At 43.7% G+C, this 16,164-nt stretch overlaps 2 protein-coding genes across 3 annotated transcripts; both read right to left on the reverse strand.

Annotated features, from left to right (window-relative positions):
• Positions 1–347: 347 nt before the first annotated feature.
• On the reverse strand, positions 348–941 carry LOC142939246 (myosin light polypeptide 6-like). 2 transcript variants are annotated; one of them, XM_076082495.1, is made up of 2 exons: positions 927–941; positions 348–884 (listed from the first exon to the last, which is right to left on the reverse strand). In XM_076082495.1, the coding sequence occupies exons 1-2, from the start codon at positions 939–941 to the stop codon at positions 348–350; spliced, it is 552 nt and encodes a 183-aa protein (XP_075938610.1). The 2 variants fall into 2 exon arrangements, with proteins under 2 accessions (XP_075938610.1, XP_075938609.1); XM_076082494.1 differs by having other exon boundaries at positions 348–941.
• Positions 942–3,909: 2,968 nt separating this feature from the next.
• LOC142939238 (uncharacterized) lies at positions 3,910–9,040 on the reverse strand. Its single transcript, XM_076082486.1, has 8 exons — positions 9,032–9,040; positions 8,631–8,776; positions 8,159–8,403; positions 7,782–7,952; positions 7,106–7,249; positions 6,796–6,968; positions 6,578–6,691; positions 3,910–4,071 (listed from the first exon to the last, which is right to left on the reverse strand). The coding sequence occupies exons 1-8, from the start codon at positions 9,038–9,040 to the stop codon at positions 3,910–3,912; spliced, it is 1,164 nt and encodes a 387-aa protein (XP_075938601.1).
• Positions 9,041–16,164: the final 7,124 nt, after the last annotated feature.

The raw sequence follows: 16,164 nt of genomic DNA on the forward strand, positions 1-16,164 counted from the left end.
ATAAAGCTTTCTTACTTTATATTATTTAAATACTGAGAAACAGACTGAAGATGTTTTATTAGAGAGACAGAAAGGAAACATACAGAGACATCATGGACCGACAGAACCCCAGTCCATCAGGGACAGATAGAACCCCAGTCCATCAGGGACCGACAGAACCCCAGTCCATCAGGGACAGATAGAACCCCAGTCCATCAGGGACAGACAGAACCCCAGTCCATCAGGGACAGATAGAACCCCAGTCCATCAGGGACAGATAGAACCCCAGTCCATCAGGGACAGAAAGAACCCCAGTCCATCAGGGACAGACAGAACCCCAGTCCATCAGAAGAACCCAGCGGTGGTTTCTACCCGGCCAGGATGTGTTTGACGAACTCGGAGTAGTTAATGAGTCCATTGGCGTCCTCTTGCCCCACCATCAGCCGGTCCACCTCGTTCTCCGTCATCTTCTCCCCCAGCGTGGACAGGACGTGGCGGAGCTCGGCCCCCATCACCGTGCCGTTGCCCTCCTTGTCGAACACCCTCAGACCCTCCACGAAGTCCTCAAAGGTGCCCTGCTCTTTGGACCGGGCCACGTGCTGCAGCATTGGCAGGAAGGCATCAAAGTCCAGCAGCTTGACGTTCAGCTCCTCCGCCTTCGGCCTCCCCAGCAGCTTTAGCACCTCGTCGTTGGTGGGGTTGTGGCCGAGCGCCCGCATCACGTCTCCGCACTGAGCGAAGGTGATCTTCATCTCGCCCGCGGGCGTCTCGTCAAACAGCGTGAAGGCGTCTCTGAACTCTTCGATCTGGTCGGGGGTGAACTCCACCACGATGCTCTTCAGGTCCACCTCGGGAGGTTTGGATTCCGGCTCTGCTGGTTTGGCTGGTAGAGGAGGCTCTTCCTTCTTCGCCTCCACCTTCTTCACCTCCGTCTTCTTTGGTTCCACTTTCTTCGGTGCCATGATGCTGCAGAGAAGACGGACAGAGATGAAGGGTTTTTATAACGGCCAGAGGCGGAGCGACCGGGCGATTGGGGCAGGAGAGAGATAGACAGAGAGAGAGAGAGAGAGAGAGCGCGCAGCTGGCCATAGATGGAAGAAAACCAGAATAGAAACACTTAAAGAGAAGATAAGAGTCAGAAGATAAGAACCTGAACCAGCCTGAACTAGGTCTTCAGTCACACGCGAGGAACTATGTTCTTTAGTTAAGATGAATCTAATGTGACCTCATCCTGTTGTCATGTGTTGGATGTTATGTCTTAACTAGGTCTCACTGTAAATCTGTGTCTAAGTTCATTAAAGGTTATTTACATGAATTGTATTTCAACCTATATCCTAACTGCAGTCATTGCATCATAGTCCTCGTGACCTCAATTTTAAGGAAGGCAGCTGGTCTGGAAGTAGATTTTAATCTTTTAAAACTGTGTGGAACTGGTTTAAATGGAAAAGACCAGAACCTATGTGCTCACTACCCTGGTTACTAGAGGAACCTCTGGTTAACGGAGCCAGGATGGACATCCAGGTCTCAGCAGCATGCTGTGCTCCTCTGGGACCACCACCCTGAGGAAAGAAGTGGATGTATCTGATCCTGACTGACGGGGGAGGAGGTCAAGATGCTGCAGGAGTACGGCAGATGAGAGGAAGCTCCTGGCTCCACAGATCTCTTTCCAGAACTAGGCTTTGTTCCACATCTGAATGAGGTCTCAGGACCATCATTAATTAAGTGGAACAGACTGTAAACTTGTGGACCTGCACACAGCTAAAGGAGAAACTGTCTACGTACAATGTGTAAAAACACTGAACAAAAGCAAAGTGACCGGTAGAGCTGACACAGTGTGGAGACAGAAGCTGGATGTGGACACTTGTGTGAAACCTGGTTGGAGGGTTTTTATACAAACCTATTAAAAAGAGAACTGGAGATCTACAGTGGAGGATTTGACTGTTAACGCTTTATCTCTGTTATTACTCCCACTGTGTTTAGTCTATGTTTATTCTGTGAGGCAGTAGAAACCGTTTTTCACTGTTTTTATGACCTTTTTAATTGTTTTTAGACGGTTTGGTGAAACCTGGTCTCAGACTACCTTCATTCTCTGTCTCTCTGTCGATTTATTCCGGTCTCTGTATCTGTGTATCACATTAACATTCCCTGCTGTGATAAGGACAGAGATTACCCACAATGCTCTGGGTGTCCTTCAGCCTTTAAATAACAGTGATGACAGAGTCCAGACCTGCAGAGAGCTTCACTTTATTTTAGAATAAAAACCTGATTAAACTCAAAGAATCGTATTATATTTTGATTTAATGGAACAATAGTATTATGATATAATATATAAAGGTATATATACATATAATATGACAGCATAATATTATACTTATTATTAAGATTATACTATAATACATAATATAATACCTAAAGATCATTCTGAATATTACAACCCTCTATCAACATAATAATTAATAAATATCAATATTACAACACTTAACACAATATTCATAATATAAATATTACAACACTTTATCACAATATTAATATTATTACAACACTTAATCATTATGTTAATAATTACATTAATTACATAAAATGAACGATGTGATGATGTGAAGTTATTTGATACTTTATTACATTCAACATGATCAGGTACAACTTTTAATGCTGATGATGTCATTACTTTGAACTTGTAAAATATTCATGAAAGCTTTTTGTTTGAGAAATTTATCATACCGTTCTTCTGTTTTCTGTCTTGTATCACTAAACCTGCATATAATCTAAACCCTCTTCCCACGAAAAGGCTGGGAACCGGGCCCTGTTCTTCTTCTTCGGACAACATCTGTGAGGGTTACGGGGGGGGGGGGGGGTTGAAGGGAGAGGAGACGAGATAACGTGCATATACACTCTGTTTTGTCTTTTTATTTTGTTAGACCTCCGAACCATCCGTGGGGACAGAGCTCTATCCATTCAGCTGAATTTTGATTGAAGTGTCTGTTCATTAAATTTGATTTTAATACTTTAAGAAGTTCCATCGTGATTATTTCTCACAGAGAGGTTAAAACGATTTTTTTCCACCACACTTTTGACTTTGACTCAACATTGATACTGATCCCTCATTGGTTCCTGAGTTTACGCAGGTGTTATTGATTGAAAGAACTGACAGCAGGGACAGCACTGGTGCATTCTGGGTTATCAGTAGGATCTGGAGACACAGAAACTTATCAATTAGTAAAAAGCAGTGATCAGTGATCATAAATGAATGAGATTAAGTAATTGTTGTTGTACAACATAATAAACTTAACATCTAAGCAGACAGTGGTTAGATGAACTCATATGATGTCACTACCACAGTACTGGAGACAGTTTTCCAACAAACAATCAATACCTGACAAATCTTTTAGAAGTTTGTCTCCAATGGCAGAATTCAGATCAGCAAATATTGCCTCTTCATCCCTGTCTGCATCCACCTGCACACACACACACACACACACACACACACACAGACAGACACACACACGCAAACAACAACACAAATAGACACTAAGTGTACTTCTGTCAGCGGGTGTACTTGGTTCGGCAAGTATAATTGTGTCAGCAGTGTCAGCTGGTGTACTCGTGTCAGCAGGTATACTCCTGTCAGCAGGTGTACTCGTGTCAACAGGTGTACTTCTGTCAGCAGGTGTACTCGTGTCAACAGGTGTACTCGTGTCAACAGGTGTACTTCTGTCAGCAGGTATACTCCTGTCAGCAGGTGTACTCGTGTCAACACGTGTACTCCTGTCAGCAGGTGTACTCATGTCAACAGGTGTACTTCTGTCAGCAGGTGTACTCGTGTCAACAGGTGTACTCCTGTCAGCAGGTGTACTCGTGTCAACAGGTGTACTTCTGTCAGCAGGTGTACTCGTGTCAGCAGGTGTACTCCTGTCAGCAGGTGTACTTCTGTCAGCAGATGGAGACGATGTCTCTCTGAAATATCTCCAGGCGTCTCCGCAGGGCGTGGCTATTGTCTCCTAGGAGACCGAGTTGAGTGCCTCGTTGCTGCAGACGACAGCGCAGAGTCTCATTGGAGCAGAGCAGCAGTATCACCAGGTCAGGAGAGCCAATCTGAACACAGAGAAGGCAGGTAGAACAGAGTTAATCACTCCATTATTATTGTGATTATTAAGTAGTCTGTGTTTTACAATATATTATTCACTACCTTTTGCTTCTAGAGTTGTTTATAAAGTATTGTATTAGCTTCCAACTGGGACTGGTTTGTTCTATCTGCTGGGCCCCTGCAGACCAAACCCTCTTATCAGTCTGCTGTATCTAGTCCTGTGGCAGGTTGATCTAGAATTGTTCAGTAAAAATGCTGCAATCTGTTCGTATATCTTTTATGTGTGTAAAATATTGTAGATCAATCTACATCTCTATTCTGTTCACCTGATGTTGGTTTCTTTCAGACAATATTATCAGAAATTGCTCCATAAACTTTCATTGTTATGCAGATGATAACCAATTATATCTATTGATCAAGCCAGACGAGACCAACCAGTTAGCTAAACTCCAATGATGAAGTTCCTGATGTTAAACTCAGATTAAACTGAAGTTATTCTTCTAGGAATCAATGATCTAATGATATAGTTTCTCTAGATGTTATTGCTCTGCATCCAACAGCACCGTAAAGAATCTCAGAGCTATCTTGGATCAGGATTTGTCTTTTAACTCACAGAAAACTAATTTCTAGGACTGCCTTTTTTCACCTACATAATATTTCAAAAAATCAGACACATGCCGTCTCAAAGCGATGCAGAAACATGAGTTCATGCATTTGTTACTTCTAGACTAGATTACTGTGATTCCTCATTATCAGGCTGCTCCAATAAGTCTCTTAAATCTCTCCAGCTGATTCAGAATGCTGCAGCTCGTGTACTAACAAGAACTAAGAGAAGAGATCATATTACTCCTTTATGAGCTTCTCTGCACTGGCTGCCTGTAAAATATAGAATATGATTTAAAACCCTTTTACTAACCTACTAAGCCCTGATTGATCAGACACCATCATATTTTAAAGAAGAACTTAAGACTTTCCTCTTTGATGACTGTTATATTTAGGGCTGGTTCAGATTTATAGTGAGGGCTGGTTCAGGTTTATAGTTAGGGCTGGTTCAGGTTTATAGTTAGGGCTGGCTCAGGTTTATAGTTAGGGCTGGTTCAGGTTTATAGTTAGGGCTGACTCAGGTTTATAGTTAGGGCTGGCTCAGGTTTATAGTTAGGGCTGACTCAGGTTTATAGTTAGGGCTGGTTCAGGTTTATAGTTAGGGCTGGCTCAGGTTTATAGTTAGGGCTGGTTCAGGTTTATAGTTAGGACTGGTTCAGGTTTATAGTTAGGGCTGGTTCAGGTTTATAGTTAGGGCTGGCTCAGGTTTATACTTAGGGCTGACTCAGGTTTATAGTTAGGGCTGGTTCAGGTTGATAGTTAGGGCTGGCTCAGGTTTACAATTAGGGCTGGCTCAGGTCTATACTTAGGGCTGGCTCAGGTTTATAGTTAGGGCTGGCTCAGGTTTACAATTAGGGATGGCTCAGGTCTATACTTAGGGCTGACTCAGGTTTATATTTAGGGCTGACTCAGGTTTATATTTAGGGCTGGCTCAAGTTCATAGTTAGGGCTGGTTCAGGTTGATAGTTAGGGCTGGCTCAGGTTTATAGTTAGGACTGACTCAGGTTTATAGTAAGGGCTGGTTCAGGTCTATACTTAGGGCTGGCTCAGGTTTATAGTTAGGGCTGGTTCAGGTCTATACTTAGGGCTGACTCAGGTTTATAGTTAGGGCTGACTCAGGTTTACCTTGGACCAGCCTCTAGTTATTCTGCTATAGGCCCAGATGGCTGGAGGACTTCTTAGGATACACTGAGCTCTTCTCTCCTCCTCTTTCTCTGCATGCATTAATGTCCAATTAATTCAAGTTACTAACTTGGCTTGTGAACTAACTTGTGAACCAGCAGTTAACTGGTTTATATCTTTCTTTGATTTTAGTGTCTTATGGAGTTTGTTACCACTGAAGCTGACACTAATATGAATAAAAGGTCTTTGTCAGGCTTCTCCACATTTGGAAGGAAAGTGAATTTGCTGAAAATGTTGTATTTTTCTAAAACAACACAATCCAGAGTTAAACCTGCTGCACAGATCAGCAGCTTCCCTGATTTCAGACAGAATTGTCAGCTTGTTTCACTCTGTTTCTATCTTCAGTCTGACATTGTCTCCAGTCAATTTCCATGGTGTGGGTGGGGGGTTTCACTAGAAAACAACGTACCCGCCTGCATCTAACATTATTTTAATTCGACAGGTGATATGTTGCCATGACAACATACTCTGTGTCGGTGTTTTAAGAGTGAAGCGGAGCAGGTTAATATAGAAAGTTTAAAAAAACAGAACTAGCCTACGATGTCTGACAACATTGAAAAGACATGTATGTGTAAAATAGCAGCATTAGTCCCGCCCCTGGCTCTGATTGGCTAATCTTTAGTCCCTCAGCAGGAACCAGTGTTTCATGTCACGATGCCAGACTAATCAGTGCACTCGAACCCGGTGGAGTGGGCTGATTCAAAGGTCTGGACCCAATCAAGTCAGTACCTGTTCCTGGAAGCTGAGAGCCTGGTGGACATCTTGAGGGAATCCGTCAGTGATGAACCCTCTGGCCTCCTGCTGACCAATCAGCTGACGCCTCAGCTCTGACATGGTTTCATCCTACAAACACAGTGAGACAGTTTGTTCACAGTGTTCATGCTAAATCACAGCAGAGTGTTCAGTATCTTTGTTAAATTTGTGGGTTTAGGTTGGTTGACTCTGACCCGTGGTCCCAGCTCTCCATGACCCATCATTTGTGAAATAACCTCCCACTTCCTGCTGGGGGAGGCGTGGCTTAGCAGCTGCCTCCTCAGCAGCTCGTCCAATGAGATGACTCTGAAGCTGAAGCAATGAGCTAGCCTCACTGACTGACTTCCCTTCCCACTTCCTGGACCACCTGATGGGAATAAGATAACATAAACCTCATGGTCCTCAGTTTGACCCTGGTCAGGGATTTCTATATGTCACTCCATTTGTTTATCATCACCCTAATGATTTAAAAAAACAAGCTGGAGCTGAGTTCAGAAATTGTACCGATGATGAAGATGATTAGGGGGCGTGGCCTCTGAGGAGGCAGGATGCTGACTTCCTGCAGGAGTCCAGAGCTTTCCGTCATCTCAGAGTCCGAGTCGATGGAGAGCTGAGAACGTACCGGAGGAGGAGGACCAGGAGTGGGAGCTGAGAGGAGAGACATGAGAAGAGTCACATCAAATCTTACACTCTGATTGAGGAATCACTTTTTTGCCACGGCAAACTATCTAAACAGGTGTACTGACTGGACTCCTGAACCAACTGAACTCCCTGAGAATGGTACCCTCGGAGAACTGAACTCCAGGATAACTGAACTCCTGGAGAACTCCAGGAGAACTGAATTCCAGGAGAACTGAACTCCAGGAGAACTGAATTCCAGGAGAACTGAATTCAAGAAGAACTGAACTCCAGGAGAACTGAATTCCAGGAGAACTGAACTGGAGAACTGAACTTCAGGAGAACTTCAGGAGAACTCCAGGAGAACTGAATTCCAGGAGAACTGAATTTAAGGAGAACTGAACTCCAGAATATTTAAAGTTTAGCAAAATCAAACTCCTTAAGAACTGAACTACTGGAGATTTGAACACCTGGATAATTGAACTACAGGAGAACCAAACAGCAGCTGAACTCTTTGCCAATAATCAAACTCAGTAAACCTCAGCATTTTTCAGTTTCTTACCGTCTGTGCTGAATGTCTTCGTGTCTCGTAGTTCCTTCCTCTGAGTGTGTACAAGTGGGGTTACTGTAGGTGCAGGTGAAGCTGGGGAAAGGAGTTTGGGTTCAGGACCTGTTTCGGGGGGTCCAGATGGTGTTCTGTTGGTGATGGAGAACACCTGGTGTGTCGATGAGGCTAAGACAGATTTTTGGGCTTAATGGAGGGAAAGTGTGACCCATGCGTTAGTAGGGTTACTGTGGATGTTGGGGATGTTATCTGAGGTGAAGTAGGTGATATATTGAGTTTTGGGGGTGTTGTTTGGGTCGTGGGGTGGATGTTTGGGGCATAGAGGGTGTTGTGTAGGGTTTTATAGGGGATATAGATGTTGTTTTGGGGGTTACTGATGTTCTTATAGAAAATATTGGAGGTGTTAGTGGTATTGATAGTGTTATAAGAGATATTGATGGTGTAGTTGGGGGTATTGAGGATGTTAATGAGGGTATGGGTGTTGTTTTGGGGGGTATTGATGGTGTAGTTGGGGGTGTTGTGGATGTTAATGAGGGTATGGGTGTTGTTTTGGGGGGTATTGATGGTGTAGTTTGGGGTATTGTGGATGTTAATGAGGGTATGGGTGTGGTTTTGGGGGCTATTGATGGTGTTTGGGGTGTTGTGGATGTTAATGAGGGTATGGGTGTGGTTTTGGGGGGTATTGATGGTGTAGTTTGGGGTATTGTGGATGTTAATGAGGGCATGGGTGTGGTTTTGGGGGGTATTGATGGTGTAGTTTGGGGTATTGTGGATGTTATAGGAGGAACAGATGTTTTCAGTGGAACAGACTTTGTTATAAGGGGTAGAGATGCTGTTTTTGGTGACCTGGCACTCAGTTGTCTCTCTAGGTGGATGAAGGTGTCCCAGGTGACGGCCTCAGGACCCCCCAGCTGTCTGGTTGTGATCAGGCAGCTCTGCAGGAAGCTGATGGGGTCCTCAGGATGATGATAAAGAAGACCTGTTAACAAACTCTGAAACACAGATTCAAGCGTGGCTGAGTCAGTAACATCTCCTCATTTTCTCAATTAGACTAAACTAAACTAACCAACAACAACAAAAAAGTTTGGATTAATCTTTATTTTTCTTCTCTGACAGAATGTTTTTCTCATGATATTCTGTAGATTTTCATTTTCTGGTTTGTGAAAGTGTTACATATTAACGTTTTACTTACCTTACGTTATCATTATTATTATTGTTGTTCTTATTTTTATCATCAGTAAGCAGACTGACACCATAGCTGGTGTCTGACAGTCTCCGTCTCTCTCTCTCTCTCTGAGTGGAAGGAGCGTGGTTTTGAGAGCGATACTAGCGATTTTTCGACATTTTTATTCACTGGGTAATGTTGGGTATGATAGTGTAGTGTGTAGGGTTCACGGGGTTTGTGTGCACAGTTAGGGGGTTTTAGGGACTTTGTTTGTGGGTGTTTGTAGCTGATCAGCGCGAGCTGTCGGCTGCTAAACGCCACCATGAGCCTGACGGATTTGACCAGGAAGCACGGGGTGAAGATCCCGCCGCTGTTCGGGTGTTCAGTGGAAGGAATCAGCCTGGCAGTAGGTGAACTTGTTGGCCACAGCTGCGTGAAGTCCGCAGCGCGGATGAACAACGCTGTGGTCATCTTTTTAGATAGCTTAGAAGCTGCGGAAGTGGTGTTGGAGAACGGGATCGAGGTGGGTGAACACTTCCTGCCCGTTTACCCTCTCAGCTCACCGGCAGTAAAAGTTACTGCGTCCAATGTTCCTCCGTTTATTAGAAACGACGCAATAATCAGAGAGCTGTCCAAACACGGGAAGGTAGTGTCTCCGGTTAGGAGAGTGTCCTCTGGGTTTAAAACTCCGCTGTTAAAACACGTGGTGTCTCACAGGAGACGTGCTAATGATCCCTAACGACAGGAGCAGGGAGGTCAACCTCGTGTTTAAAATCACTGTAGAGGACTTTGATTATGTAATTTTTTCAAATACCGATGATTTTAAATGTTACAGCTGTGGGAAAGACGGACATCAGAGCAGAGCTTGTCCTGGGAAAAACGGTTCTCATGAAGACCAGAACCAGAGAGGTACTGAGGAGGGCAGAGGGGACAAGCAGGACGGACAAGAGGGAACAAGTGGAGCTCAGGAGGCGAGGGTGGAGGAGACAAGTGTGGCCCAAGAGGTGAGGGTGGAGGAGACAAGTGTGGCCCAAGAGGCGAGGGTGGAGGAGACGGGTGGGGCCCAGGAGGTGAGGGAAGAGGAGACAAGTGATGTCCAGGAGGTGAGGGAGAGAACTGGAAGACAGGTGGAGTCAGGTAGTGAGGTAGACATGGAGGGAGATGAGGAGCAGCTCAAAGCCCCTCAGCTGAAGAGGAAACGGAGAGGAAATAGTGGAAACTCACAGGCCAAAAAAGTGGCAAAATGTGACTTTGGCAAGGCTACAGTAACATACCTCGGTCGTGTGGTAGGACAGGGCCGTGTAGCCCCAGTTCAGGCCAAGGTCCTGGCAATGGCCGGATATCCACAACCCACAACCCATGACAAAGAAGGAGTTGCAAAGGTTTTTGGGTTTAGTGGGGTGCTACAGGAGTTTTTGTAAAAACTTTTCAACTATTGTGTTTCCTCTCTCGGAACTACTCAAGGCCAAGGTGAAGTTTGCGTGGTCGTTTGAATGTCAGGGGGCTTTTGATAATGTTAAATCTCTGTTGTGCTCTTCTCCCGTGCTGGCTGCTCCTTGTTTTGAAAGAGCGTTTATACTCCAAGTAGATGCCAGCCAGGTGGGAGCAGGTGCCGTCTTGCTTCAGGGTGATGACCAGGGATTGGTGAGGCCAGTCAGTTTTTTCTCAAAGAAGTTTAACAAGTACCAGGAAAATTACTCTGTTATTGAGAAGGAGGCTTTTTCGCTCATTTGGGCACTGCAACATTTTAATGTGTATGTAGGAACAGGAGAGCGGATTTTGGTGTATACAGATCACAATCCGTTGACTTTTTTGCATTCCATCAGATGCCCAAACCAGAGGCTGACACGATGGTCGTTGTTCCTTCGGGTTTACAACCTCGACATCAAACATATTAAAGGAAAGACAATGTTATTGCTGATGCGTTGTCACGTGCACCGTTGCATTGATTAGCAGTATGCCGGTGATCCCTTGGGACACCGACTTTAAGGGGGGGGGGTGTGACGGTCCCTGTCTCTAATCACTGCAAGTATGCTTTTGTCCCTCTGTCCCTAGAGAGCAGATTACCTGATGCAGAGCACCTGGTCCGGGAAGAGGGAGGGCATAAAAACCCTGCTCTAGCGTTGCTCGGGGCGGGTTTTCTCTCCGGCGTATGTGGAGTGTTCCCAGCCAGTTGCCGGTTATTTTGGTTTTGGTTTCCTTTGGTTTTGCTGACAACACGCACACTTCATTCCACACGCATTCACGTTGACACTACTGATGTTATTGACTGACACACTTCATAACTTTAACTATTTCTTTATTTAGTCAAATAACTACTTTACGTTACCATCATTTGTTGTGTCTCTGCCGTATTTGTCATGGCCTAGGAGCCGGGTTATGACAATTATTATACATTTACATTATTACACACATTGTATATCTATGTTATTATATATTTACAGTATTACACACATTGTATATCTGTTATTATACATTCACATTATTACACACATTGTATATCTGTTATTATACATTCACATTATTACACACATTGTATATCTATGTTATTATACATTTACATTATTACACACATTGTATATCTATGTTATTATACATTCACATTATTAAACACATTGTATATCTATGTTATTATACATTCACATTATTACACATTGTGTATCTATGTTATTATATATTTACATTATTACACACATTGTATATCTATATTATTATATATTTACATTATTACACACATTGTATATCTATGTTATTATACATTCACATTATTACACACATTGTGTATCTGTTATTATATATTTACATTATTACACACATTGTATATCTATGTTATTATACATGTGTGTGTGTGTGTTTGAGGCCCACGGCAGAAGAGCAGCATTCTCTAGGTCCAACTGAATGGATTTCAACAATGGAGAAATGCTTGTGTGTGTGTGTGTGTGTGTGTGTGTGTTTGGATGGGGGAGGCAAGATTTGGAACCCTCTCTTTGGTTGCTATGGCAACCATGATGTAAGCCCAGAGGGGGAGTTTGTCCTCTCTCTTTCTCTTCCATTTTGCCAGTGTGTGTTGTGTGTGTGCGTGCGTGTGTGTTTGTGTGTATGTTAGTCAGTGTGTGTGTGTGTGTCAGTGTGTGTGTGTGTTGGTGTTTGTTAGTGTGTGTGTCAGTGTGTGTGTGTGTATGTTGGTGTTTGTTAGTGTGTGTGTGTGTCAGTGTGTGTGTATGTTGGTGTTTGTTAGTGTGTGTGTCAGTGTGTGTGTGTGTTGGTGTTTGTCAGTGTGTGTGTGTGTGTCGGTGTGTGTGTATGTTGGTGTTTGTTAGTGTGTGTGTGTGTTGGTGTTTGTTAGTGTGTGTGTATGTTGGTGTTTGTTAGTGTGTGTGTGTGTGTGTGTGTGTGTCAGTGTGTATGTGTATGTTGGTGTTTGTTAGTGTGTGTGTGTGTGTGTCAGTGTGTGTGTGTTGGTGTTTGTTAGGCGATTTGTTTTCAACCAGCTGAGGAAACTTCAGTCGGTGGAGAAACGAGACGACAGTGAAGAAGTAAAACAAGAGAAAAGAGAAAGAAGATCGTCAGGAAACGAATAGAAAGAAGAAGAAGAAGAAGAAAAGGAAGAAGAAGAAGAAGAAGAGCACTTTGTGATGTTGAGGTGAAGTAACTAAAGCTTGAATCAAACGTTGTGTCTCTCCAGCTGTTTGTTGTCTCCACGAGACTTTAGTTGTGACTTTGAAGCCAAACTTTACAAAGTGAAACAGTGATTCCTGTGTGTTGGTGTTAAATGTTGCTGTTGCTCAGTCTGTGTTTCCTCTGGCGGCCACTAGGCGGTGATACACTGTTGTGTTTCACTGAATGAAGAAGAGCTGTGAAGCATTCATGTGTGTGTCCTTTGTGTTGTGTGTTGACCTACTTCTGCTGCAGCTCCACTTAAACCCGGACTCTCCAGGTCCAGTCCTCCTCCTTTAACACTTTAATACTTTAACACTGACAGAAGTTTGGAAGTGTTGGATGTGCAGGACAGAAGTGGTCACAGCGGTCGGCCCTCGTAAGTGTTTCATCACTTCATCCAAAGATTAGTTGTTCGTAAATATTTACAATGTTTGAGGAGTAAAACATATCTGGATGACAAAAGACCAACATGCTTTTCATGATATAACTGGCAAGAGTTTACTTTACAAAATGCTATGCTAGTTAGCATGATTGGATATTTCAAACGCATAATAAACTAAATACAAAAACACAAATATCTCTTCAGCCCGATCTGATGTTCAGAGTTTATTTAGTTTTGTACAAACGAAGATACGTCTTTTTAATGAGTTCCGTTCTGTTACAACTTGTGATGTAAAGTCATTTAAGGCAGTGGTTCTGATGGACCCCCCCCCCCCCCCCCCCCCCCCACACACACACACAGTACATTACAGTCATTTAGCACAGTGGTTCTCAACTGGTCTGGCTGCAGGACCCACCATCCCATCCTTCAGGACAAGCCGCGACCAAAATGTTCAACTTCTCAAATGTCTTTGATGTAAAGATGGATCAGTCTGAACCTGAGCTGAACATGTCCTCTAGTCGTAGTGTAGGAGCTCTCTAGTGCAGAGAACTTGTTACTGTCAGTCCCCGTCCCACATGTTTCACGTAAACCAGTAAAACGGCTTCATGCTTTCTTCTGCCAGAACCTCATGTAGATAAATATAGGTGGACAGTTTCACTTTATTTCTATGTATTCATTTCAAACATGTAACCAATAAGTAACAAACAACGCAAGAATAATAAGTAAAATAAACAGTAAATATAGCAAACTTAATATTTAAAAATGAATATTATATGTCAGAATAGGAGAAGGAATAAATACACGTACCTCCATAACTTAAACAATTAACTCAATATTTATCAGAGAAAGCTTTGTGACACGTATATTACTTTTTAATATCAATTCCAACCTAATGAAGTCATATTTTCACACGTTTAAGATTATGTTATATATTTATGAAACAGCAGCAAATTATACGAGAAGAAATAGACATGAAACATACGAGATATTATGTTATATATCTATATATATCTATATAGATATATCTATATATCTATATAGATATATCTATATATAGATATATCTATATAGATATATATATAATATCTATATATATAGAGAGATATTATATATATCTATATATATCTATATATAGATATACTGTATATAATGTTATACGACAGTTTCATTGGTCTTATTATTGACCTTAGTGGTCATGTGAACCCTTTGACATTAGAAGCCCGGCTTCGAACCACCAACCTTGTGGTTAATAGAGGACCCGCTCTACCACTGAGCCTTCGTCCATCTAAAGCTTAACTTTCATCAAGTTTAAAGTACTTCTGCTTCACATCTTTGTTTGACGTCATGAGAAGTTGTGATGACAAGTACGACTTAAGTTTTTGACCTTTTGACCGTCTCAAGGAGGGTCTGTGTCTCACTTCCTGCTCTTCTCTCTTCCTGACCAGATTTAGCCCCTCCCACTGATGACAGCAGTGCCTTTAGTCCCGCCCACAGCCCCATCATGTCTGACAGAAAGCTTTCAGGTGTAGCTCCTCCCTCTCTGTCTTCACCTTCTCATCAGAACGGGAGAATCAGGGGGAAGGCTCCTAAATGCTCTCCACCCCCCCACCGTAACGGCAGTCTGGAGACCAGACCGCGACACCACAGTCCCAGCAACACCAGCACCAGAACCTCAGCCTCCACCTCACCCCTCAGGACCCTCAGAGGCCTAATGACTCCCGTGCCAAGTCCTGGTCCTGGAGGCAGCCACGGCTCCACCAGGCCTCGGATTCAGAGCCTGGGCTCTACTCTGAGCTCCAGGACCAGAACCATGACTTCCAGAATCAAGGTAACGGTCAGCTTCTGCTGCCATAAAACCATCAAACACTTCTCAGATTGATCCAGAATGGGCCAGTGATCTGGTTTGTAGTCCAGCACACAGCACCCTCTGTCCTCAGACCCTCCACTCAGATCATTACAATATAAATAGATTGTAAAAGTATGTGAAGAAAGGATCTGGGAGAATGTTGAGCATCTTGGGCTGTAAGACCTGATCCAGATAGGACCTGATCCAGAGTAATGCATGTTTGATCGGGGTTCTTGAAAGTGTAATCTTTAGTTCCTCATATGAGAACATGAATCACGTTAATAACTCGTGGCTGGTCCTTGTGTTGTTGCTGCAGCGTAGAAGCAGCCAGCCGGAGGAGCCGGAGGCCTTGTTGGACCTGATCCTGGAGTGTCAGGCTCAGAGACTGGAGGACCAGAGAGCCAGCCTTAGTCTGTTGCCTGACCCAGGACCAGCCTCTCCCTGTGGAGCCTGCAGCCCCGAGCAGCCCACCTCGCCCAGTCCGGACTTTTACTACATGCTCATCCACTACCAGGTACCAGCATGTCCTATGGCAATACTATATATATATATATATATATATATATATGTGTATATATATCAGATAGATATATATAGATAGTAGATATCCCTCCTCTAGTGATAAACCAGGCTGCACCAACATGCATAATGCTATTGAGCCCCGTGACACTACTCCTTCACCAGCCCAGTTCTCCAGACCATCATTCCTGCTTTGTAAAAGAAAACAAAAGCCCAAACAGAGAATCAACTCAGAGAGGATTTGGCTTTTCTGCTTTTTTGCTGCATTGAAAACGTACCGAACAGTGGCACCACTGTATCGTACTGAACCGAACCGAGAACTTTGTGAATATTTCTATGTATATGTACCCACCTCCCTATATATTCCGGGCATTTCACTGGCTTGTCTTCCCGTCTCACCGTGTCTTCCCGTCTCACTGTGTCTGTCTCTAGTCTGACAGGATGGAGGACCAGAGGTGCTCCCTTCCTGATCTGGATGATGTGGTCGGTCCGGTTCCTGAAGGTCAGCAGGATTTGTTCAGCTTGATTCAGAGGGTTCAGTCCAGGAGGATGGACGAACAGAGAGCCTCACTGCTGCCGATGCCCTCTGAGGACCACATCAACATCCACCATCCTCAAAACCATCAGTGATTAGGAGTCTGAGAGAGTCCATCAGAGCCCCACTGAGCTTCTAGTGCTCTTCAAAGACTACAAGTTCTGTTCCTACATATCAGACTGTGGGACAGAACAGGGATCTGGTCTTCTGCAGGATTCAGACTGAAATCAGAATCCAGACTGTGTTGATGTGGAAACCTTGAAGACTCTGAAC

The sequence above is a fragment of the Anarhichas minor genome, unplaced genomic scaffold, assembly GCF_050575085.1.
Source record: "Anarhichas minor isolate MPS153535 unplaced genomic scaffold, ASM5057508v1 ptg000095l, whole genome shotgun sequence".
In the NCBI taxonomy this organism is placed as follows: Eukaryota; Metazoa; Chordata; class Actinopteri; order Perciformes; family Anarhichadidae; genus Anarhichas; species Anarhichas minor.